The sequence below is a fragment of the Xenopus tropicalis genome, chromosome 2, assembly GCF_000004195.4.
Source record: "Xenopus tropicalis strain Nigerian chromosome 2, UCB_Xtro_10.0, whole genome shotgun sequence".
NCBI lineage: Eukaryota > Metazoa > Chordata > Amphibia > Anura > Pipidae > Xenopus > Xenopus tropicalis.
Window position 1 is genome coordinate 125,853,963 of NC_030678.2, and position 18,585 is coordinate 125,872,547.

The window sequence follows — 18,585 nt, forward strand, 5'->3', positions numbered from 1 at the left end:
ATGATTCAATAGTTGCAAGACACTCGCCATATATGATTCTCAAAAATAACCAAATTTAATGAACATTTCACTTTCATAGGAGAGACTATTCAGTATTTTATTCAGTACAGTTGTTCAGTTTTTGATATATGTATAAATGTTTTTTTTATTCATTTTTTTTCCACATTGCATTTAATCTGCTTGGAGGCCAGTTGATTATGTAGTTGAATCGTGTTCCTCTGGGACATAATTAACCCTCTAATCTTAAAATAAAAAGTAAACACCATAGGAAAATATAGGGTCCAAATTAATCACCCTTTTGATTAAAATTTAGTCAGAGATTGTTTAGATATCAACTGAGCAATAGGCAAATTCAGTTGATATAGGTCAGAAGTAGGCCATGTATGACAACCATACTGCTTTGACCCCTCATGGGATATGATCATTAGGCCAAGGTTCTGAACATTATGAATCATTATGATTTTGCATTCTACTTTTATAGCAAAATTGTGCAAAGATCTAGCTTGGTGGCATGGCCAAATAATGGTATCTTTATGTGTACAGGAAGAATAAACGTAAACTACCAGATCATATAAAAATTTAATGACAATTCTAATAAATCCAAATTGTTGGGCTGCACAAGTTGTATGTAAATTCTTTCAGCTGAATTTTCACTTGATCTGGTAACCAGAGTTTTATCTCTGAGGATTACAAGTACAAATAAATGTCAACCTTGCTAATATTGCATCAGTAAAACTAGAGTATCTGCATCATAACCTGTACAGTCTCTTATAAAGAAATGCTACACTCATAAACAGTAGGAATGATGCAAACATACATATATAATTATCTCCCCTTCAGAGTACTGTTTTCAATTGCACACACTTTTACTTTGCCACAGTGACCTCCATTTCCTGTGTGGGAGAGAATAGAAATGTCCATCATTTGCACATCCAGTTGGTAAGCTGCCTTCCAGAGCAGCAGAATACAAGACAGCTCTTCCTCATATAGACTACCTCTGTGAAGTACAGTTAAGCAAGGCCACAAACCTTTTAAAAATAGACTGCTCACTATATGAAGAGACTACTCAAATAACAGATTACATTTAAAAAAAACTGTTTTCATAATTTAAATTTTGCAGTACCACTTATAACTAGAAAGGGAAGTTTGAGAACAAACTTCATGTTGGGTTGAAAAACGTGAAGTCACTGAATAAAATCTGATCTGTTGTTGGCTCGGCCCACTTTTTCTAACCTTGGACCACAGTTATATAGTAAAACCACTGTGCAAGGTTTGGGGACCCTGGTTTTAATAGTGTCTAAATGGCAGCAATTTAAATTTCCCCACTGAAAGTCAACGAGCGACATCTGATTGGTGGTTGGTGGTTCCGCCCACTTATTCTAACCTGGAACTGCAGTTACCCAGTGACTAACTCTGCAAAGTTTAGGGACCCTATTTAAACCAACAAAAGTCATTAGGTAAATTGTGATTGGTGGTTGTGCCCACTTTTTCTAACCTTGAGTCGAAGTCACCCAGTGACAAACAGTGGGCACCCTGGCATAAATAGTGTGAGAATGACAGGTACCCTGAGCATAAAAAACTGTTGGCCGTACAAACCGATAAAATGATCATTTTGTTAGGCGTATATTCCCAACATTGTTTTACTTCACTCACTATTTCACTCAATATCCCATATGGCCTGCATGCTCAAATGAAACCTATTTATTTTGAAGATAGAAAAGCACATGGTTATGAGACTTCATCACACTTATGGTTTATTCCAGGGATATGGATTAGTAACACTAAGGGGCACATTTACTAATCCACGAACGTCCGAAAAGCGTCCAAATGCGTTTTTTTCGTAACGATCGGTATTTTGCGACTTTTTTTGCGAATTGTCGCGAATTTTTAGAGCGCTCAATACGAAAAAGTCACGACAATTCGAGAAAATTGTAATGGCTATGCAAAAGTCGCGGCAATTCACCAAAGTCATAATGGCTATGAAAAAGTCGCGACAATTCACAAAAGTCATATTGGCTATGCAAAAGTCGCGACAATTCACGAACGTCATAATGGCTATGCAAAAGTTGTGACAATTCGCGCAAGTCGTAACGGCTACGAAAAAGTCGCGACAGTGACGAAAAAATCGCAAAAAATACGAAAAAGTCGCAAAATGTTCGTTTCCAATCCGATTTTTTCCCATTCGGGATTTGGATTCGTGGATTAGTAAATCAGCCCCTAAGCCTATCAATAGTTCAGTGATTTTCAAGGGTTGGGCTGATATAGCATCTATATGACTGCATTACAGCTGTTTATTATATTGAGGGACTTTTTAAACATAAATGGATATAAAAATGAAACGCTTGCGCTAATAAACGCTAATATTTATATTCACTTGCATGATTCAAATTCCTGGGCTAATAGCCAACTACAGTCTAATGTGCTGATAGTTCTGTGCTTGTAGTATTTTTAAGAGACTTTTGGTTTATTTTATACTGACTAAGCAAAATATTACAGCCCAAAGTACTTTAAATCTTAAAGGAAAATTCAGCCTTAGACAAAATCAGCACGGAGCATTTATTAGTCATCTGTTTAAAAGCAAACATAGTATTGGTTGCTATGCGTTACTGCTCCTGGGCAAAGTTAGTGCCTTTTATTCCATATAAAGGTTAGACATTGTATGATATGAAAGGCCGGCGCCCCACCCCCCCCTCCCTCCCCATGCCACAGATCTCCCGACGCACCTAAGGTAAAAATAAAGTACACTCGGGGGAGGGGTTTGGTCTGGCACCGGAGGACACTTGAGGTATGGGGCCCCTGTGGCGGCAGCCCCGTAGGCCTTGCACCTCCCAGTCCAACCCTGACTATATGGGTCATTTATGACCACTAGTGCACTGAGTAAAGTGAAATTTTGAGTGCAATAGGCGTTTTCCCTCAAAATTCAGTGTTGTTGCACTTGCCAGGAAAAGCCTGTTATGGTCTCTACTTCAAAATATGGTAGCAGGCAATTGTGTAAGAAAGACTTTTATTGGGAACGTATTAGCACATGCATGCTAGAATCCTTTTGCTAACTGCTAATGATTTCTAGTAACAATGACGATATCACAATACAAGTTGTGTATACCAGTGATCAGCTAAAATACTATTTGGAATGACTTGCACCACCCTGACATTGTACAGTTTTATGGAGTAAGCCCTTTCATTATAGTGAAAATAATGTCACTATCAACAACAAAAATGTCCTCATTGCTGAATTATTTGCATGTAATCTCTATTAAACTCTATTAACCTTTAAATAATAAATGGATAACAGAAAAGGAATAAGACAGACTGAGCTTGTTTTGCTTAGGCACTGCAAAAGACACTCAGTGATGTGCATCTGTGCCTCAGGGGATGTACTCGCCTTCATATCCTCACTGACATTCCAGGATAGGACTTCACAGTAAGATCAGGAGATTGCAACACAAAAATGTTATCCAGTACGAGCATCAGTTGTGAATATACACATGCCAGTGTTGTTACAGGACATAGATATATCCTATTCATCCCTAAAGTACGACTGCAGTCTACTTACTGAGGAGTTCTGTGAGCATATAGAGGTTGTACAAACCACAGGTAGGCTTCTAACATATTTATGTTTAGTAGCTGGGGGTACATTTATTATGAAGCAAAATTTCTATTTTTGATATACACACCGGAAAAGATCAGCAATATTGTTGGATTCATAAAGCCTATGGGGAGGTAACAGCCACCAGGTACATTTTAATACATGGGCAAAAGGGGCATTTACCCAGTGTGCACCAGGGAAGGGAAACCACCAGCAGATTTTCATATGGTATTTTTTATTTTTGACAGAAACATCTCTCAGATTTCCTAATTTAATTACTTGGAATAGCTTTACAGCATGGTTATTTTAATTTTGTGGGGGGGTTTTTGTAGCTCATTTTGTCATTTATCAGCTCCTAGGTTGACACACCTGGATAGCCTGTTTCAGTAACCTGCCTGCTTTATTGAATTGAAGTTTACGTGCTTGAGCACTGTTCTATCACAATTTTTGTGGGGCAGTGTGGGCTGACCAATGCAATCTTTGCCCTGGCACTGCTGGTATCTTCAAGCAGCCCTGATAGCTGCTTCTGTATATCTGAATATGCATTATTTTTCCACAGAATAAAATGTCTGGGACTGTGAGCACCAGCACTGTACAATGCAATTTTGTGTTCTGTAGGAATTCTCTAGGCAGACCATTATTACATTACAGACTTGGGGCATATTTACTATAGTGCGTAAGCCAACATCACTGGTCATGTTGCCAATAGCAAACAATTAGCAATTACATTTTTAATGGTCGTCTACAAGTCAGAAAACAAAAACAAAGATCTGATTGGTTTCTATGGGCAACATCACCAGTGATGATGGCTTACACACTAATAAATATGCCCCTTGGTGTTGTTCCCAGACATGTGGCTATAGTTGCAGAAATCATGATGCTGTCACTTTCCAGCAGGTCCCCACAGTCCCTGGAAGTTACTGCTTCCTCGTAGTAGATAATAATAGGAGTCCAGTTGAGCAAAGCCACAGCCTCATACATTAAACTATTAGATTTCATTGAAAACATGTTTTAGGAACCAAGTAATAAGCTTATAAATAGTCCACAAACTACATACCAGGTTGTTTCACATATTGTGGGCAAATGGCAAGTTCCTGAACAAAAAATGACTCTTCATGTTTACAACATACATGAGTTGTGAAATATGTCTGCCCTTCTATACTTCTTTTGTTTCCTTGGCAGCTTTCCATATCTCTGTGTCATATTATCATCTTATCATCAGGATACCAGGGCATGGCCAAGATGGGAATTCATGTGCAAATAGTGGGAGTGTAAATGGATCCATATGGGTACATTACCAAGGCAGAGGCATCTTTAGGAGGTAATATACTGCAAATGTGTTGAAAAGGCAGACAGGCCCCTGACTTCTTCACACAGACATCACCAAATACCTGTGTATGGCGCATCATGGCCTCCCACAACTCCCTATGGGAACAATTCATAAACTCGGAAGACTGCTGAGCTGGTTTGTTCCTAAATCCGCAAATATGTGGACACAGCTCGTGTTTTTTTTTGTCTTTTGCTTTTCTTGCATTTGTGCTGCTCTGTGAATGTACTGGACCCCATGCACATGTCTATTAAAAGAAAGCGTTTTCGTAAGCACAAACAAGGGCTGCCCATTACCTTTTCCCTAATGGCAAATTCCAATGAGCCTCAGTCACATAGAAGAAAAACATATTAATAAGCTCTAGTAGACTTCAGTTTTTACTGCTTCATATTACAGAATAAGGTTACCAATTTGCAAAGCAAAATCTAAGGACAGGAAGGAAAGGGGAGGCACACACAAAATTTCTATATGCCACTCCCACTTTTTGACCACCCCCCTTTTGCCACACACCCACGCAACATTACAGCCACATATTTTATTGTTAATCTATTTTCCTCCAAAATAATTTTATACATATTCCTTCCTTCAGCAACAAAAAACATGGTGTGGGAAGTTTGGAGGGATTCGAGGAGGGAAGTTACATAGCAATTTTATACATTTGCTGTGAAAGTAGATATTGCACAGCCTTTTCTAAGGCAGAATCCTATCACTAGGGAAGAGAGTTGTTTTACAGAGAGAATATAACATCCAGTTATAAATACATCCAGTTGTAAATACTTTCTAAATACAATATTACTGACATCACATATTGCATCTTAAAGAGTGTGCTTGGGGGTACTTGTAAGACAATAGACAAAAGACAATAAAAGTTTGGGCCCAAAATATAACCATGGCCCTAAAATTCATTATTTTGTTTGTTAAACTAAGCCAAAAAAAAAAAAGATGAAACTGTCATACTAGTATAGGTCCCCAAAGGGACTATCAGGTTTCTTATGTTGACCCTGTGTGTGATGCCTGTACATGCAGGGTGACTATTTCTAGCCACTGCTGAGACTCTTTGTAGTTACCAGTATCTAGAGCACCACCTAGTGTTGCTTTTGCATCCTATGGGGAATGAATTGGTTGAAAATTTTGGACATCCCAGTCACTTGTTAATAAATGACTAAAATGTGGAGTGATACTATGTGATATAATATTTAAACCACTTTACCTTCTCACTTCCCAGGGAATATCCATGGGCTGTCCACTCCATAGAGTATAATACATATTAAGCCTCATATGGTAAGGCCAGAAGCACAAGTGCAAGAGCACTAAGGGGCCTACATGCTGCCAAACAGTGCTGATACAGTCAGTCCTGTACTAGAAAGAGGAGCGCAGAGGCCTGGGGCAAGTTACACAATGTACCACACTGTGTGCAAAGTGTAAAAAAATGTTTGCTGCCTTTGTTTGCACTTTGCAAATGTGGTACATTGTAAATAAGGCCTATTATGTGATGGCAAGGGCTGTTGTCATATGGTGAAAATATATACCCTGTTTATGCCCTGTTATTTACATAACATAACAGATCTGTGCAACAGTTTAGAGATTATACAGGCCCATTATAACACTCACACACACAGTAGGTTTAAAGAAAAACTTTACCTTCAAAATATATCCTTCACAAACCGATAATTTATATAATAATAAATGAATAAATGACGTATTAAAAGAGGAAGGTACAGTCACACTGATTGTAATTGCTTACCTTTAACCCCGGGCTGGTGCTCCTGTTAGTAGAAAACCACACCAGTCTGTGCTAGCTGCAAGGAAGTGATCCTCTTTCTTCTATCTGCTTATAGAGCCCAAGCTTGAATCCAACCCAGCTCCACCAATAATCCAATGTGTTGCCTTGTTTATTTCTTTAGGAAGGACAATACCCCACAGCCCTACAAAAATAGTTGACTCGCCTTTAAATAGGAAAATACTGTCCCATGTTGTGGAAGAATTTAAGAACGCCAAATTAATAAAGCCTATTTTTTCGGTGATAGTCTCCCCTGTCACTCAACTAATGGAGAGCAGCATTTACTGTCTGATGTGACCAAGACACAAAGCAGGAATAAGGACTCCTCAGACCAACTAATAAATGTATAGTTAACCCTGAATCCCACTGTGCAGTAAAATGTCAAAATACGGTCCTGCTTATGAGACCCATGCTAGCAAAGAGGGTTCCTTGAAAAATAAAATCCCAAGATTCCCCTGGTGCTGCTTGCCTTTCAGTTATCCCATGTGCATATTAAGCTTGTACAAACAGGCTGCTGCAGCAGAATTCCCGCATACACATCACATTTCAACAGAAAACTGTAGGTTAGGGGTCTAATAAGCTGTTATGAAAAAAGGGACGTGTTTGGTATCTCTGTATGGTCCGGCTGAAACTTTTTTCTTTAAATACCTTAATCCAGTGAAGAAAATCATGAATTTAATGCAGTAACTCTCTAAGCTACTAATTACCTGAGCATAAGCCAGGATAGAGCTGATATACTTGAATAATGCTATAGGACAAGAAATGTATTGTTTTTATTTTATTTTTATATGATTATCAGGCTAATTGAATGTGATTTGTACATATAAAATACTCCAGGCAGCCTAAAAGGAATAGGGGCTAAAGGTTGTTATCCTAAAGGAGGGAGCAGGCGGAGTCTATCAGTCATTGAAGTTAAAGTATTTGACTAATCTAGAGGGTTTCAGACACACATACCAGAAGCAAGGTCTGAGCAGCTCATTACTGATATCCCCAGAAAGATTTCCTGGCCTCTCTGCCTGGTAACAACTTGCCTGAGAAACTCACAAGCTGAGAACCTTTGGTACTTCATTAGTTTGGAATTCTCTGCTAATTTTAAAATAAGGTAAATGGCAGTTTACATAATAGTAGTATCTTTTTTACTACGTGTGTGTCTGTTTTGAACATGTGATGTTTTCATTTTATTTATATACCGGTATGTATTTGTTTCTCATTCAAAAAGTCAAGTGATTATTTTATCTTTGTTGCATAATGTTGTTGCTATAATATACAGTACCCATATATGATGCATTATTTCAGTATTTCTGTATTAAGTACTGAGAAAGTATTAGGAGCTAGAGGACTGGATTTTATTATTCTAAAAAAAAACATATGCTTGTGCATGGAGGTGACTATTTTATTATTATTTTATCAAAACGTGTTAGTGAATATGAAGAGGAAAGGTTTTCTGACACTTTGCTTATTTATTTAGGTCCTCGGTGGATACAAAGACTTACTGCTTATACCAAGTGTATACAAATAAATACTGCTGAAATCTAACTAATTCAAGTCATGATGCATAATGCAAAGTACTGTATAACCCTGACAGCTTTGTTGGGTTTTACTATTGTTGCATTTGGAGAAGAATATGGGTCATCCTCAAAGCCATCCTCTAATGGCAGGCTATCATTTCTGGAAGGTATGACAACTACTATGAACTCATCCTTTCTCAAAGCATTGGATGCTAATGCATCAATCCAAAACATACAAGCTAACAAAAGTCTTCTAAATGGAAAAAACAAGTTTCCACCAATGTGTGATGGGCAGACCGAGATCAAAGACACATTCAGATACATAACCAGTGTGATATCCTGCCTGATATTTATAGTGGGCATCACTGGTAATTCAGCACTGCTAAGGATAATCTACAAGAACACGTGCATGAGAAATGGTCCCTATATACTGATTGCAAGTCTGGCTTTAGGAGATCTTCTTCATATTATTATCGATATTCCAATCACCACGTATAAGGTAACAATTGTTTCTTTTTTTACATAGAAATGGCATGGGAGAGTAATGTGTGAGATACTTACTGCCATATAATCTACTGTACCTTTACTACAGCAAAAAAGGGAAAGTTGTGCTCACCACTGAATTTTTAACCAGTAGGTGGGGTGTAATAAGGATGTGACCACAAAATTTATATATGCAACAACAAGAGGTCATCTGCACTTACCCTGGTCAGACTTAGTTGACAAGCTTGAAGTGTATTGCAATATATAGTCAAACAATCCCTGTTTTACTTAAAGGGGAGCACATTTCTTGGTAGCCTAATGCACAGAATGTCTTAATGTCATATATATATAGATAATAGGTGAGTGCAGAGGACCTCTTGTTGGTGTCTGTATTTACCTTCACTACACCCACTTAAAATAAATGACAGAAACAATTACAACTTAATTTAAAAATATATGACTGCCAGATAAATGCTTGGCCTTAGTAATACTCATGCACATTAGGAGCACTAGTGACATTTTGAAGAAGGGGGCTGTGCTATATACTTTGCAATCTCAGCATCTTCCTCCTAAAGCTTTTATAAATACTGTACCAACACTCAAGAAAAAATGTGGCTTATTGGTGGGATATCTGCTTAAATGCCATGTGTTTATGTGTTTACTTTAAGAGCAAATCAAGGAAAATGTTAAAAAGTACAATGCTTAATGTGTACTGCTAAGGCTTATCTATAATATAAGTATTACATTTCACAATGTGAAGAGCCCTTAGCAACCAGTCAAACATTTGCTTTGTATATGCATTTTTTTAAAGTCAGTTGCTGCTGAGTTGCCTTTAGGTTACAGCACTGGTACAAAGTTGCTGAATGTTTGTGAATGTTTTGTCATAGCTCCCGCATAAGTGTAATAAACCTTAACAACTCCTTAACAAAAAGATAGGCATTTAACTTTTCATGTGACCTTTGTATTGCTCCAGATGTATTAATTCATTTAATTGCCCATTTCAAAAACAGCTCAGATGAAGAAAAGCTTACGCAATAGCACATCCTTAACGATGATCAGAAAAGATAAACATTTGAGTCCATATGGTAATGATCAGAATGAAAGCCCTTACCTCAATCCAGACCCCTTTGTAAGGTCCAGACATGTGTCTTGATGGAATAACAGTTTCTGCTTTTTTAATATTTATCAATATGCAGTTACTGATGCTATATGTGTGATTTCTTAGTATATGGCTGTAGTAAAAGATGCTGGTTTATTCCTGGGAAATCAGGGGGTTTATTAATCATATATTCTGTATCGCTTGGGCTAAATCTTATGCCTTCTATCTTTTAACTGTAGTATTCCTAACAGACTCACCAATATTTATAATGTGCAAGTTTGTAGTAATTATGCATATCTCTTGCCTAATACCTTAATTGTTGGTTTTAGCACCTAAGCAACAAAAGCACTGCAGGGATCACATAAGTGCCAATTTACTAATGCAAGACTCGTACAAAGTACAAAATTGCAAAAAATTTCTATATTTTTTAACCCATGGTACAGTATTTCACTCTTCAGTCCAACATACTAACTAAATTCGCAAACACCACTAATGTATGTTAGTTGCAGCACCATACAGCATTAGCCTGTTAGTGCAAGTCAGTTTTTCGTGTGTATGTCTCACACCAAGGCAGGTGCTAATACCAGGACTCCCTTGTGTCCACATACCTTGCACTTTATTCATAAAATTTGAAGCAACTCACATTTTGAGTATAGAGGAGCATTGTAGAGAGAAGTATCTTTAACAAAAGATTTCAAATTTGTGCAATTTTGCAAATACTGCATTTGTACTTTTGCACTATACAGTATAACTGCAGGCTACTGGCTGATTCATGTAGTATATATTGGAGCATATTAGTAACCAACCAATAGTAATGCATGAATATAGATGTAGCATACAATTAATATAGTACCAACCTTTATGGAGCAGCAACAATGTTGAATACAACAAACATGAATATTAAAAAATAAATGACAAAAAATACATGAAATAATGCCAAAAATATTATATACCTAGTATTATTCATCCAGCAATCATTGTGTTAACTAAATATTTTGAAGATTTATGTGTCTGGTTCTTAAACGTCAGTATGAATAAGACAACCCCATAATACCAATTCCTAATAAATATTCATTGGTATGTTTTTATAGGATAAAGCATGAACAATTTAAATGAAAAATTTGCATTAGTGACACTATATGCTGTTGATATTTTAACAAATCTCTTTAAAACATTTCCTGTACACATTATAATTGTTACAAAATTTTTTTTCCTTGTGAAAATGTGCATAGGCTTTCATAGTTGGTGGAATAAACTCTCCTTAGTAACAGATTGTGACTAGTCTTCATAGAATAGTAGTACAGCTAAACATCTCCTCGGTGTGTGGCATTTTCGCAGTGTAACTCAAGTGAGAACCAGTCTGGTAAGTTTTCTCCAGCTATTGGTATTGGTTAGCTAATTGATTGTAATTAGTTAGGCAACAATTTTCACTACTAGCCTGTCAATAGAAGATACTGAAGATTAGTGTTAGACCATTTAATGAATGACTTCATGGAAAAAATAGTATTTGTATTATTATTTAATCCATAAAAAATCTTCAATGTACAGCCCCAAAATGCCTTCAAAATGTAATACCTTGTATATCATTTATTAACTACCGGTATGTTAGGTAAAGTATCATTTTAACCGTTTTCCTATTTATATTACCAGGCAATACAGTGCACATCATTAATAAAGTTTCAGGTACTTGACAGACAAAGCAGTAGATCTTATAATCTATAGCAGGCAAAGTGTTAAGAAACATGAGGGCTCATTTATAAACACTGGGCAAATTTGCACATGGGCTATAACCCATAGCAACTAATCAGTGATTGTTTATTTTCAGCCAGCTGCAGGCTGAAAAATAAAATCAAACATTTGATTAGTTAGCCAAAGTCCATTTCAAAATTAGCACCAAAAAGCCCAAAGCACACAAAAAAAAAATCTATCCAAGAAATGGATTCAGAGTATTGACTGATTCACAAATACGTCAGTAAGCATACCTCCCAAAAGCTTAAAAAAGGGTTACCACTAAAAGCTATAGGATAGTGCTACAGCCAAAACTCTTTGGCCACAAACCCCAAATGCTATAGCACCTCCAAGTACACCCTGGCCCCTGAGGGTTATAGTTAAAGGATCACCTGCAGAAACACATACAAACCCTCCACATCGCATTACAAAGTAGTAGTACAATCACATAGCAGATGCAGCTAGAAGTTTGTATTACAGACAGGTTGGCTGAAGCTGTGCAAGGAGAAGTAGAATAAGGAGCTTCTTTACTAGTATCGTTGCATGCTGGGTATTGTAGTTTTACATTGACCTTTGCAACAGGCAACCTGTTGGGAATTTTTTTTTAACAAAAAAGAAAAGACCTTTTGGGGGCTCCCAAAGTACAAACCCACAGAGAGAACACACCACAGCTTTAAAAAAAAAAAACTAGCCCAATCCTGTTAAAGCCTTGCTGCAAAGGCTCTAGAACAATGAAACCATCCCTCTAAGCCAAAAGCTTCCAAATTCTTTTTAAGTTCTGAAAGAGACCTAAAGGAGTCTATAGCAGTAAAATGCAGATTAGACTTTATAGAGCTCTAGATGCTATGTATAAAGGCAACTATGCCAATGCCTAGGCATGCCTTTCCCTTTATTCTCATCTCACTATAGTAAAATTATCAGAATAAGATGGGTTTTATATGTATGGACTTGCCTATGTTAAATGAAGGATAAAAACACACTTTCAAAAGTGTCATTTTAACGGTATAGGAGAAATATACTGAACTTCTCATTCTAATATGATTAGAGTGTAGTTCTTTTTTACTTCAAAAAGAAGAGAGAATCTTTTAATGCTTTGTATCTATAGTGGTGGCGGCTACTATGATATATAAGATGTTTACTTGGGCCTTCCCAGAATAGTAACCATGCTCCACATGCTTCTATAAAAAATAATTAAGCAAGCACGTGATATAAAAATATGGTGACCAGATCACTTTAAAATTCAGGGATATGTCTTATAAATGCATGTTGCAGTGCTGCACTGGTTGCAATTTCATTTAATTGCAATCAGTGCAGCCTTCTAGCTGGATTTATAGATAAAATAAAAATGTGTATAATAGTCATTTCTATTTTAAAGACAGCCTTTTCTACTTTCTAGTCTCAGAAGCTGCCATATTGTTTGTGAGGTGTATCAGTAATGTCCTATACTTAACTGGAGGTGGAACTATCACTCCACCAAATTGTTTTCACTGCTAATGGCAGTTGTTTTGTAACTGGTAGTTTGCCAGCTTCTTACTGCACTAACCAATACGGATAGCAAGTCTTTGCTTTCAAACAAGAAATTGACCAGATACAAGAGTAAAAAACAAAAGACGGTGAAGTCAGATTAAAGGAATAATAATTACACTACGGGTCATAAAGGCTGTAGCAGTTTAAGGTTTTTATACCACTGCTCAAAATAACATGGCTAAACACCCCCCCCATAATGCTACAGTGCCAATCATTCAATTCTGCTGGAGAATGTACTAATATACACACAGTATATCGTGAGTCAGTCCCTAGGCTCAGGTAACAGCAGCACAGAGCATGTGATGAGGAATCACAGGGAGGGGGCACCTCAAGAGCACAGATCTTAACTACTAAGGAGTTGTACTCTGCTTGGTCTATTGCACAAAATTCAGCGGATTGCACCAGTTCTACACTGCACGTAAAATTGTCCTATCATGTACAGTAGTTTGACACTTGAGGTTAGTTCAAACATTGCCAAAGCTTGCTATTTTGTGCTTTTTAGAAAACCAAACCATTGTAAATAATTCCCATGATGTCTCCAAGCATGGCAGGATTCAATATGGTGCATTCATGAAGGGTAAGAGAAGGTACCTAGGCACCCTACAGGTAGCATTATTTGTGCTTATTCTATTTGTCTCTCTATTACTCTTGGTTCCAAGCTGACCTCCTTTTAGCAGGGTTAACCAAACCAGTCCCAGTGAAAAACACCTCTCTAGCAGCTACCTGCTGCTGGATAAGGCAACTTGGTCCTACAGCTCTGCCTGCGCCACTATTTTATTCATCAACATTAAGATGTACTAAAAAGGTCTCATGTTAATGCTTCTTTCCTTCAACCATGTTGAGAAGGATTAAACAAATGGTTAAGCTCCACCCTTTTACACCAGCCCCCCCCCCCCATAGCCCCCAGGAGCTATACAAAATGTATTTACTATGCCAGTTTCACAGCTGTCTTACTCCGTTCCATGCTACAAAATTGATTCCACTGCCCACAGAATTCATTTTGCCTCTCACTGCTTGCAGTAGTAGTCAGCCTTGTTCACTGTGTTGCTTGTTTAATGGGTCTCCTGCAGAATTACAACATTTAAAGTTAAAAGAATAATGTAAAACCTGTTTTTCTTTAACATTGTAGATGAACCAATAAATGAACTTGTCTTCTTCAGAAACTTGGGTCTTTTAGAATGTATGGTGCATTTCTGTACACTAGCTATCTTGTCCCCTATTGTCCAGGTGTTATTTTAGTCTTGCATGTTAATTTTGGGTTTAGTACTACACAGTACCATTCGGCAATGCAAATATTTTTTATCCGTTGGGATACCCCAGTGCTGGTGCCTGTTACATTGATATGAAGAACTTCGGTCAAACCATCAGCATGCTTCTTATTTAACAGTCTGGGAATGCATTTCTTGGTGCCAGAGAACTTCATTAATTAATTCATTTATACAAATGGGAGCTCTATTTAATAAAATATAATGGAGTAAACACAACAAACAACAACTGGTACTGGTTCTCTGCATTCTGTAGATTTGCATTCCCATTTCTCCCAGAGTATTGGTTCTACTTTTGATAGCTGAAGTTAAACTTGACAGTACTGAGGAGGGGCTTTGGCCTTTAATGCAAACCATATGTACTGAAAGTCTTAAAGCTATAAAGTATTAGTTCTAGATCTCATAGCAACCAATCAGCAGGATGCTTTTACAGTTGCAGAGACGTAACTGTAGATAAAGCAGGACCCAGTAAGGCCTTAAATAATGAGCAATTTCAATATATCTTGGTAGAATGTCTACATACCAATGTTTTGGGGCTCTAAATTGAATTTGCTGTGGGGTCCAGTAACATCTAGTAATGCCGCTGAGAGGTTGCCTATCTGAAAGCAAACATCTTATTGGTTGTTATACATTTATGAATGGCTGTAAACCTTTATATACTAACAGGTGCAAGTTTCCTATAGGATTAGGCACCTATATAACTAACCCGCAGGTAGTATTTACTAGCCGCCCATTTAAAGGCAAACTTTGTATTGGATTGCTCTGAGCTACTGTACCTGGGCAAATTTTATGCTTTTTATTACAGCCTCCACTGACTTTTAATAATGTGTTTCTATATGAGGTTGCACAAAATGTACTGTATCTCTCAAAAAGCATTATTTCACGTGCCAAAACTGCATGTGATATTGTGATATTTTGTGCAACATTTATCTTAGCAGGGTCTCCCCTCTAATTATTAATTATTTAACTTTTTACACTTTATACTGGTGTTGGATTGCAGGAAGGACATTGTACATATTAGACGACTTACATATTAGTACTTGCATATTTTTTATCTATTATATAATTGATACCCCATTTGCAGCTGCAGAGTGGTAGTGCAATAACAGGCCTGAGCTGCTGGGAGGGCATCCATACTGTACCCCCAGACATTTTAGTTGGGTAAATGATTCCTCCTAATACACAAGAGATGTGACAAGTGCAGTGTCGGACTGTCCCACCAGGATACCAGGAAAACTCCCGGTGGGCCCAGGTGTCAGTGGGCCCTCCTGCTCCTCACCATTTGGCCTGTTTCATGGTCATTCCCTATTTCTGAATGGGAAGAAATGGGAGAAATAGATGGAAGAATAGATGCTAGCATGTAAATAAAAGAGACTAGGAGAATGAAGAGGCTGGGCGAGGAAAGGAGGAAAAATTGTTTGGAAAGCGGGCCTATGGTCTAAGGTTTTCTGGTGGGCCCCTGAGGCCCCAGTCCGACTCAGGAAAAGTGTAAAATAGCACCATTATAACTATTTCACTTTGACTTCTGGGAGTCTATTATACTGGTGTTATTGTACAGTAGAATTGTATGTTACAAGCAAAGGGGAAACACTGAGTTCAGGAGGGGGCAGCAGATTCCTTTAAGTCAACATGCGAGAAATAATAAAAGCGACTTAAGCAAAAATGCATATACTGATTGATACAAATGGTTATTTTGACAGCTGAGGGCATCAGGCATTTCTGCAGATGTCCTCAGCCTATACAAAGCCTAGATTGTTTTTTTTTCTCTGCTGGGTTTTAAACAGTTCAAATAATTTTACAAAGTAGGGGAATTATTGTCTTAATTGTAACCACTTCTTAAAGTGCTAAATGGGTGTTTCCTTATGTGCAGCCATATATATATAGAAACAAAACTGGATGGCAGATGGGACTAAACTACCACCTGGCCTTCGCTTTTGAATACTTGAAAGATATTATTGGTATTAAGAAGAGCCTTAGGGCTATCCCTTGTATTTCCTTATTTTATCAACCTCTGCCACTTCTGTCAGCAGTCTATTGTATCTAATACCTTGTTTGTAATGCAGTACTTCCGCATATATCCCCAGAGAAAATATCTCCAAAGACAGATGCAGCGATGAAGAGCGTGCTATATTTTTCTAATACACCACCCTCTATGACTTTTTATTCGACAGGAGCAATGTCATTAATTAACTGTACATGTTATTGTATATTATATTTATGGAAAAAAGAGCCCCTGAGTTCAAACTTTCCTGTTAATCACACATGACATATAATTAGCTTTAACTAATGGAATGCTTTTGATTCCTTGCAGAATTGTAGCCATACTGGTTGATATGAACTATACTGTAGTATTAGTTCAGATACTGTATGTGCCTTGTGTATTGCTTCTTTACAATTATCTTAACATGTTGGTAATCTATTTACAGAAATGCTGTTGCGTATATAGTATTGCATGTGGGTAGCCTCTTTAGATGAGGAAAACTGACGAAAAACTATTTTTCCTGATTCGAGAGCTATTTTACCCAAGGCAGCAAGGTGGTTAGGATTGTCCGTTAAAAATCACAGTCAGTGCTGGAGTGTGCTCGGCAGTAAATATTTCAGTACTGGGGAAGGAAGGAGGGAAATTGTCTGCTTTGTTAGGCTAGGGGAAGTGCCAATTCACCCTTGCAATAGATTACTGACAATGACTATGGGCTAGAAAGGGCTAGGTCTAAAAGGGCTGAAAAAGCTCAAAACGGGAGGTACAGTGGGAATGTAAATTTCTACTAATCAGATCGACTTTGTTAAATTATGGTATGCTTTGGTTGCCATTTTGATGGGGTTTTTTTGGTATGCATAGTGAACACAAAGTACCTATTCGAACTGCCCAAACTGCATCTTTCCCTAGCTATCATTTCCAATATCTGAATTTAGTACTTTCAAGCATAGTGCAAATGGTTACGTTGCAAATATCTTTCAGCTGGGACCATGAGGGCATACACAAAGGAAAGGCCAAGATTCCATGAGGATATACTGAAATGAATGCTTATAATATAATTCAGAACTAGTTAAATCCATTTCCAAAGGCAGACAGTTTGGTCAATAATAGTCAAACATACATGGGTCCCTGAGCAGCTCTATGCATAGTTGGTGTCATATGTGCTTTATGGATGGGTATATCAGGTCCGGTATAATCATTTTTGAACCAGCACTGCCACATGAGATCCCTTTTAGTCCATACACCTAACTTGTTTTATGATATGCGGAGGCCCGTTAATCAAAATGTAAATTTGTGTCATTTTATCTAGTATAAATAAATTTGGACTTGTTAAGTAATCATTGAAGACGTCTTCAATGATTACTTAACAAGTCCAGTTGCTTTAAATTTATTTATACTAGATATACCATGACCTGGATGAATGAAAATCTTCATAGACATTTTGTGTCATTTTAGAGGTTTTGACTAAAGTGACTAAGCTCACTTTAAAAAAAAAAAAAGCACGAATATCTACTCATTTATTAAAAACTGCAACAAAAAAATTCATAAAAAAAACCCCAAAATCTCAAATCGTGAATTTTACATCACTTAAATAGCATGAATAGCTCCCCCCAAAAGAATAAGAAAAACTTGAATACCTCAAAGTAAAAGAACCGCAAAAATATTGCCTTGAACAGCACCCATTGACTTGACCTCTACAGCTTTTAGATGGCATATTTTAATATTCTTGTTTTTTGTGGTTTTGAAAAATTTGTTTTTTAACAAAAAAAATGAGGGTTGATTCCCTAAAGTGCGATTCGCTAAAGTATTAACACATGCGTGTTAACATCATGTGCGTTAAATTTCACGCTACCGCATGCGTTAATTTTAATGCATTCGTTATTTTGCGCGCCAAAATAATACTAACACATGATTCACAAACACTTAGACATGCTAAATATCGCATTTGTCTGTGTGACAATTAACACCTACTTGGGGCAGGCGGTAATTATAGAAAAGTACAGTTCATGAGCTTTTGGCAACACAATATGGACTTTGCAGTGGGATTTATTCAAGTCTGTGTTGGCCCTAGAGTGATGTAGCCTCCAGTTTGCAGGGAAATAGTCATTTTCATAAAAGTAGTTTTACGAAAGTAATGCCATGTATGGCTAATATGGCATGCGTTTTTACGCATGCAACGACTATTTGTGCACGATGCATTGATTAGCACGCGTTCTGTCAAATACCGCATGAAAATAGTCTTCACGACTTAACACACACAGCATCGCGTCTAAATTAACGCAAATATACTTTTAGTGAATAAAA

General features: G+C 37.3%; 1 protein-coding gene across 4 annotated transcripts in view; it reads left to right on the forward strand.

Annotated features, from left to right (window-relative positions):
• Positions 1 to 18,585, forward strand: part of ednrb (endothelin receptor type B) — a 51,392-nt gene that overhangs the window by 23,443 nt on the left and 9,364 nt on the right. Inside the window, 2 exon segments of one of the 4 annotated variants that reach the window (NM_001079008.1) lie at positions 3,405 to 3,594; positions 8,162 to 8,700. In NM_001079008.1, coding sequence (NP_001072476.1) covers positions 8,245 to 8,700 — 456 coding nt within the window. In that variant the 5' untranslated portion in view covers positions 3,405 to 3,594; positions 8,162 to 8,244. 4 annotated transcript variants of the gene reach the window in all.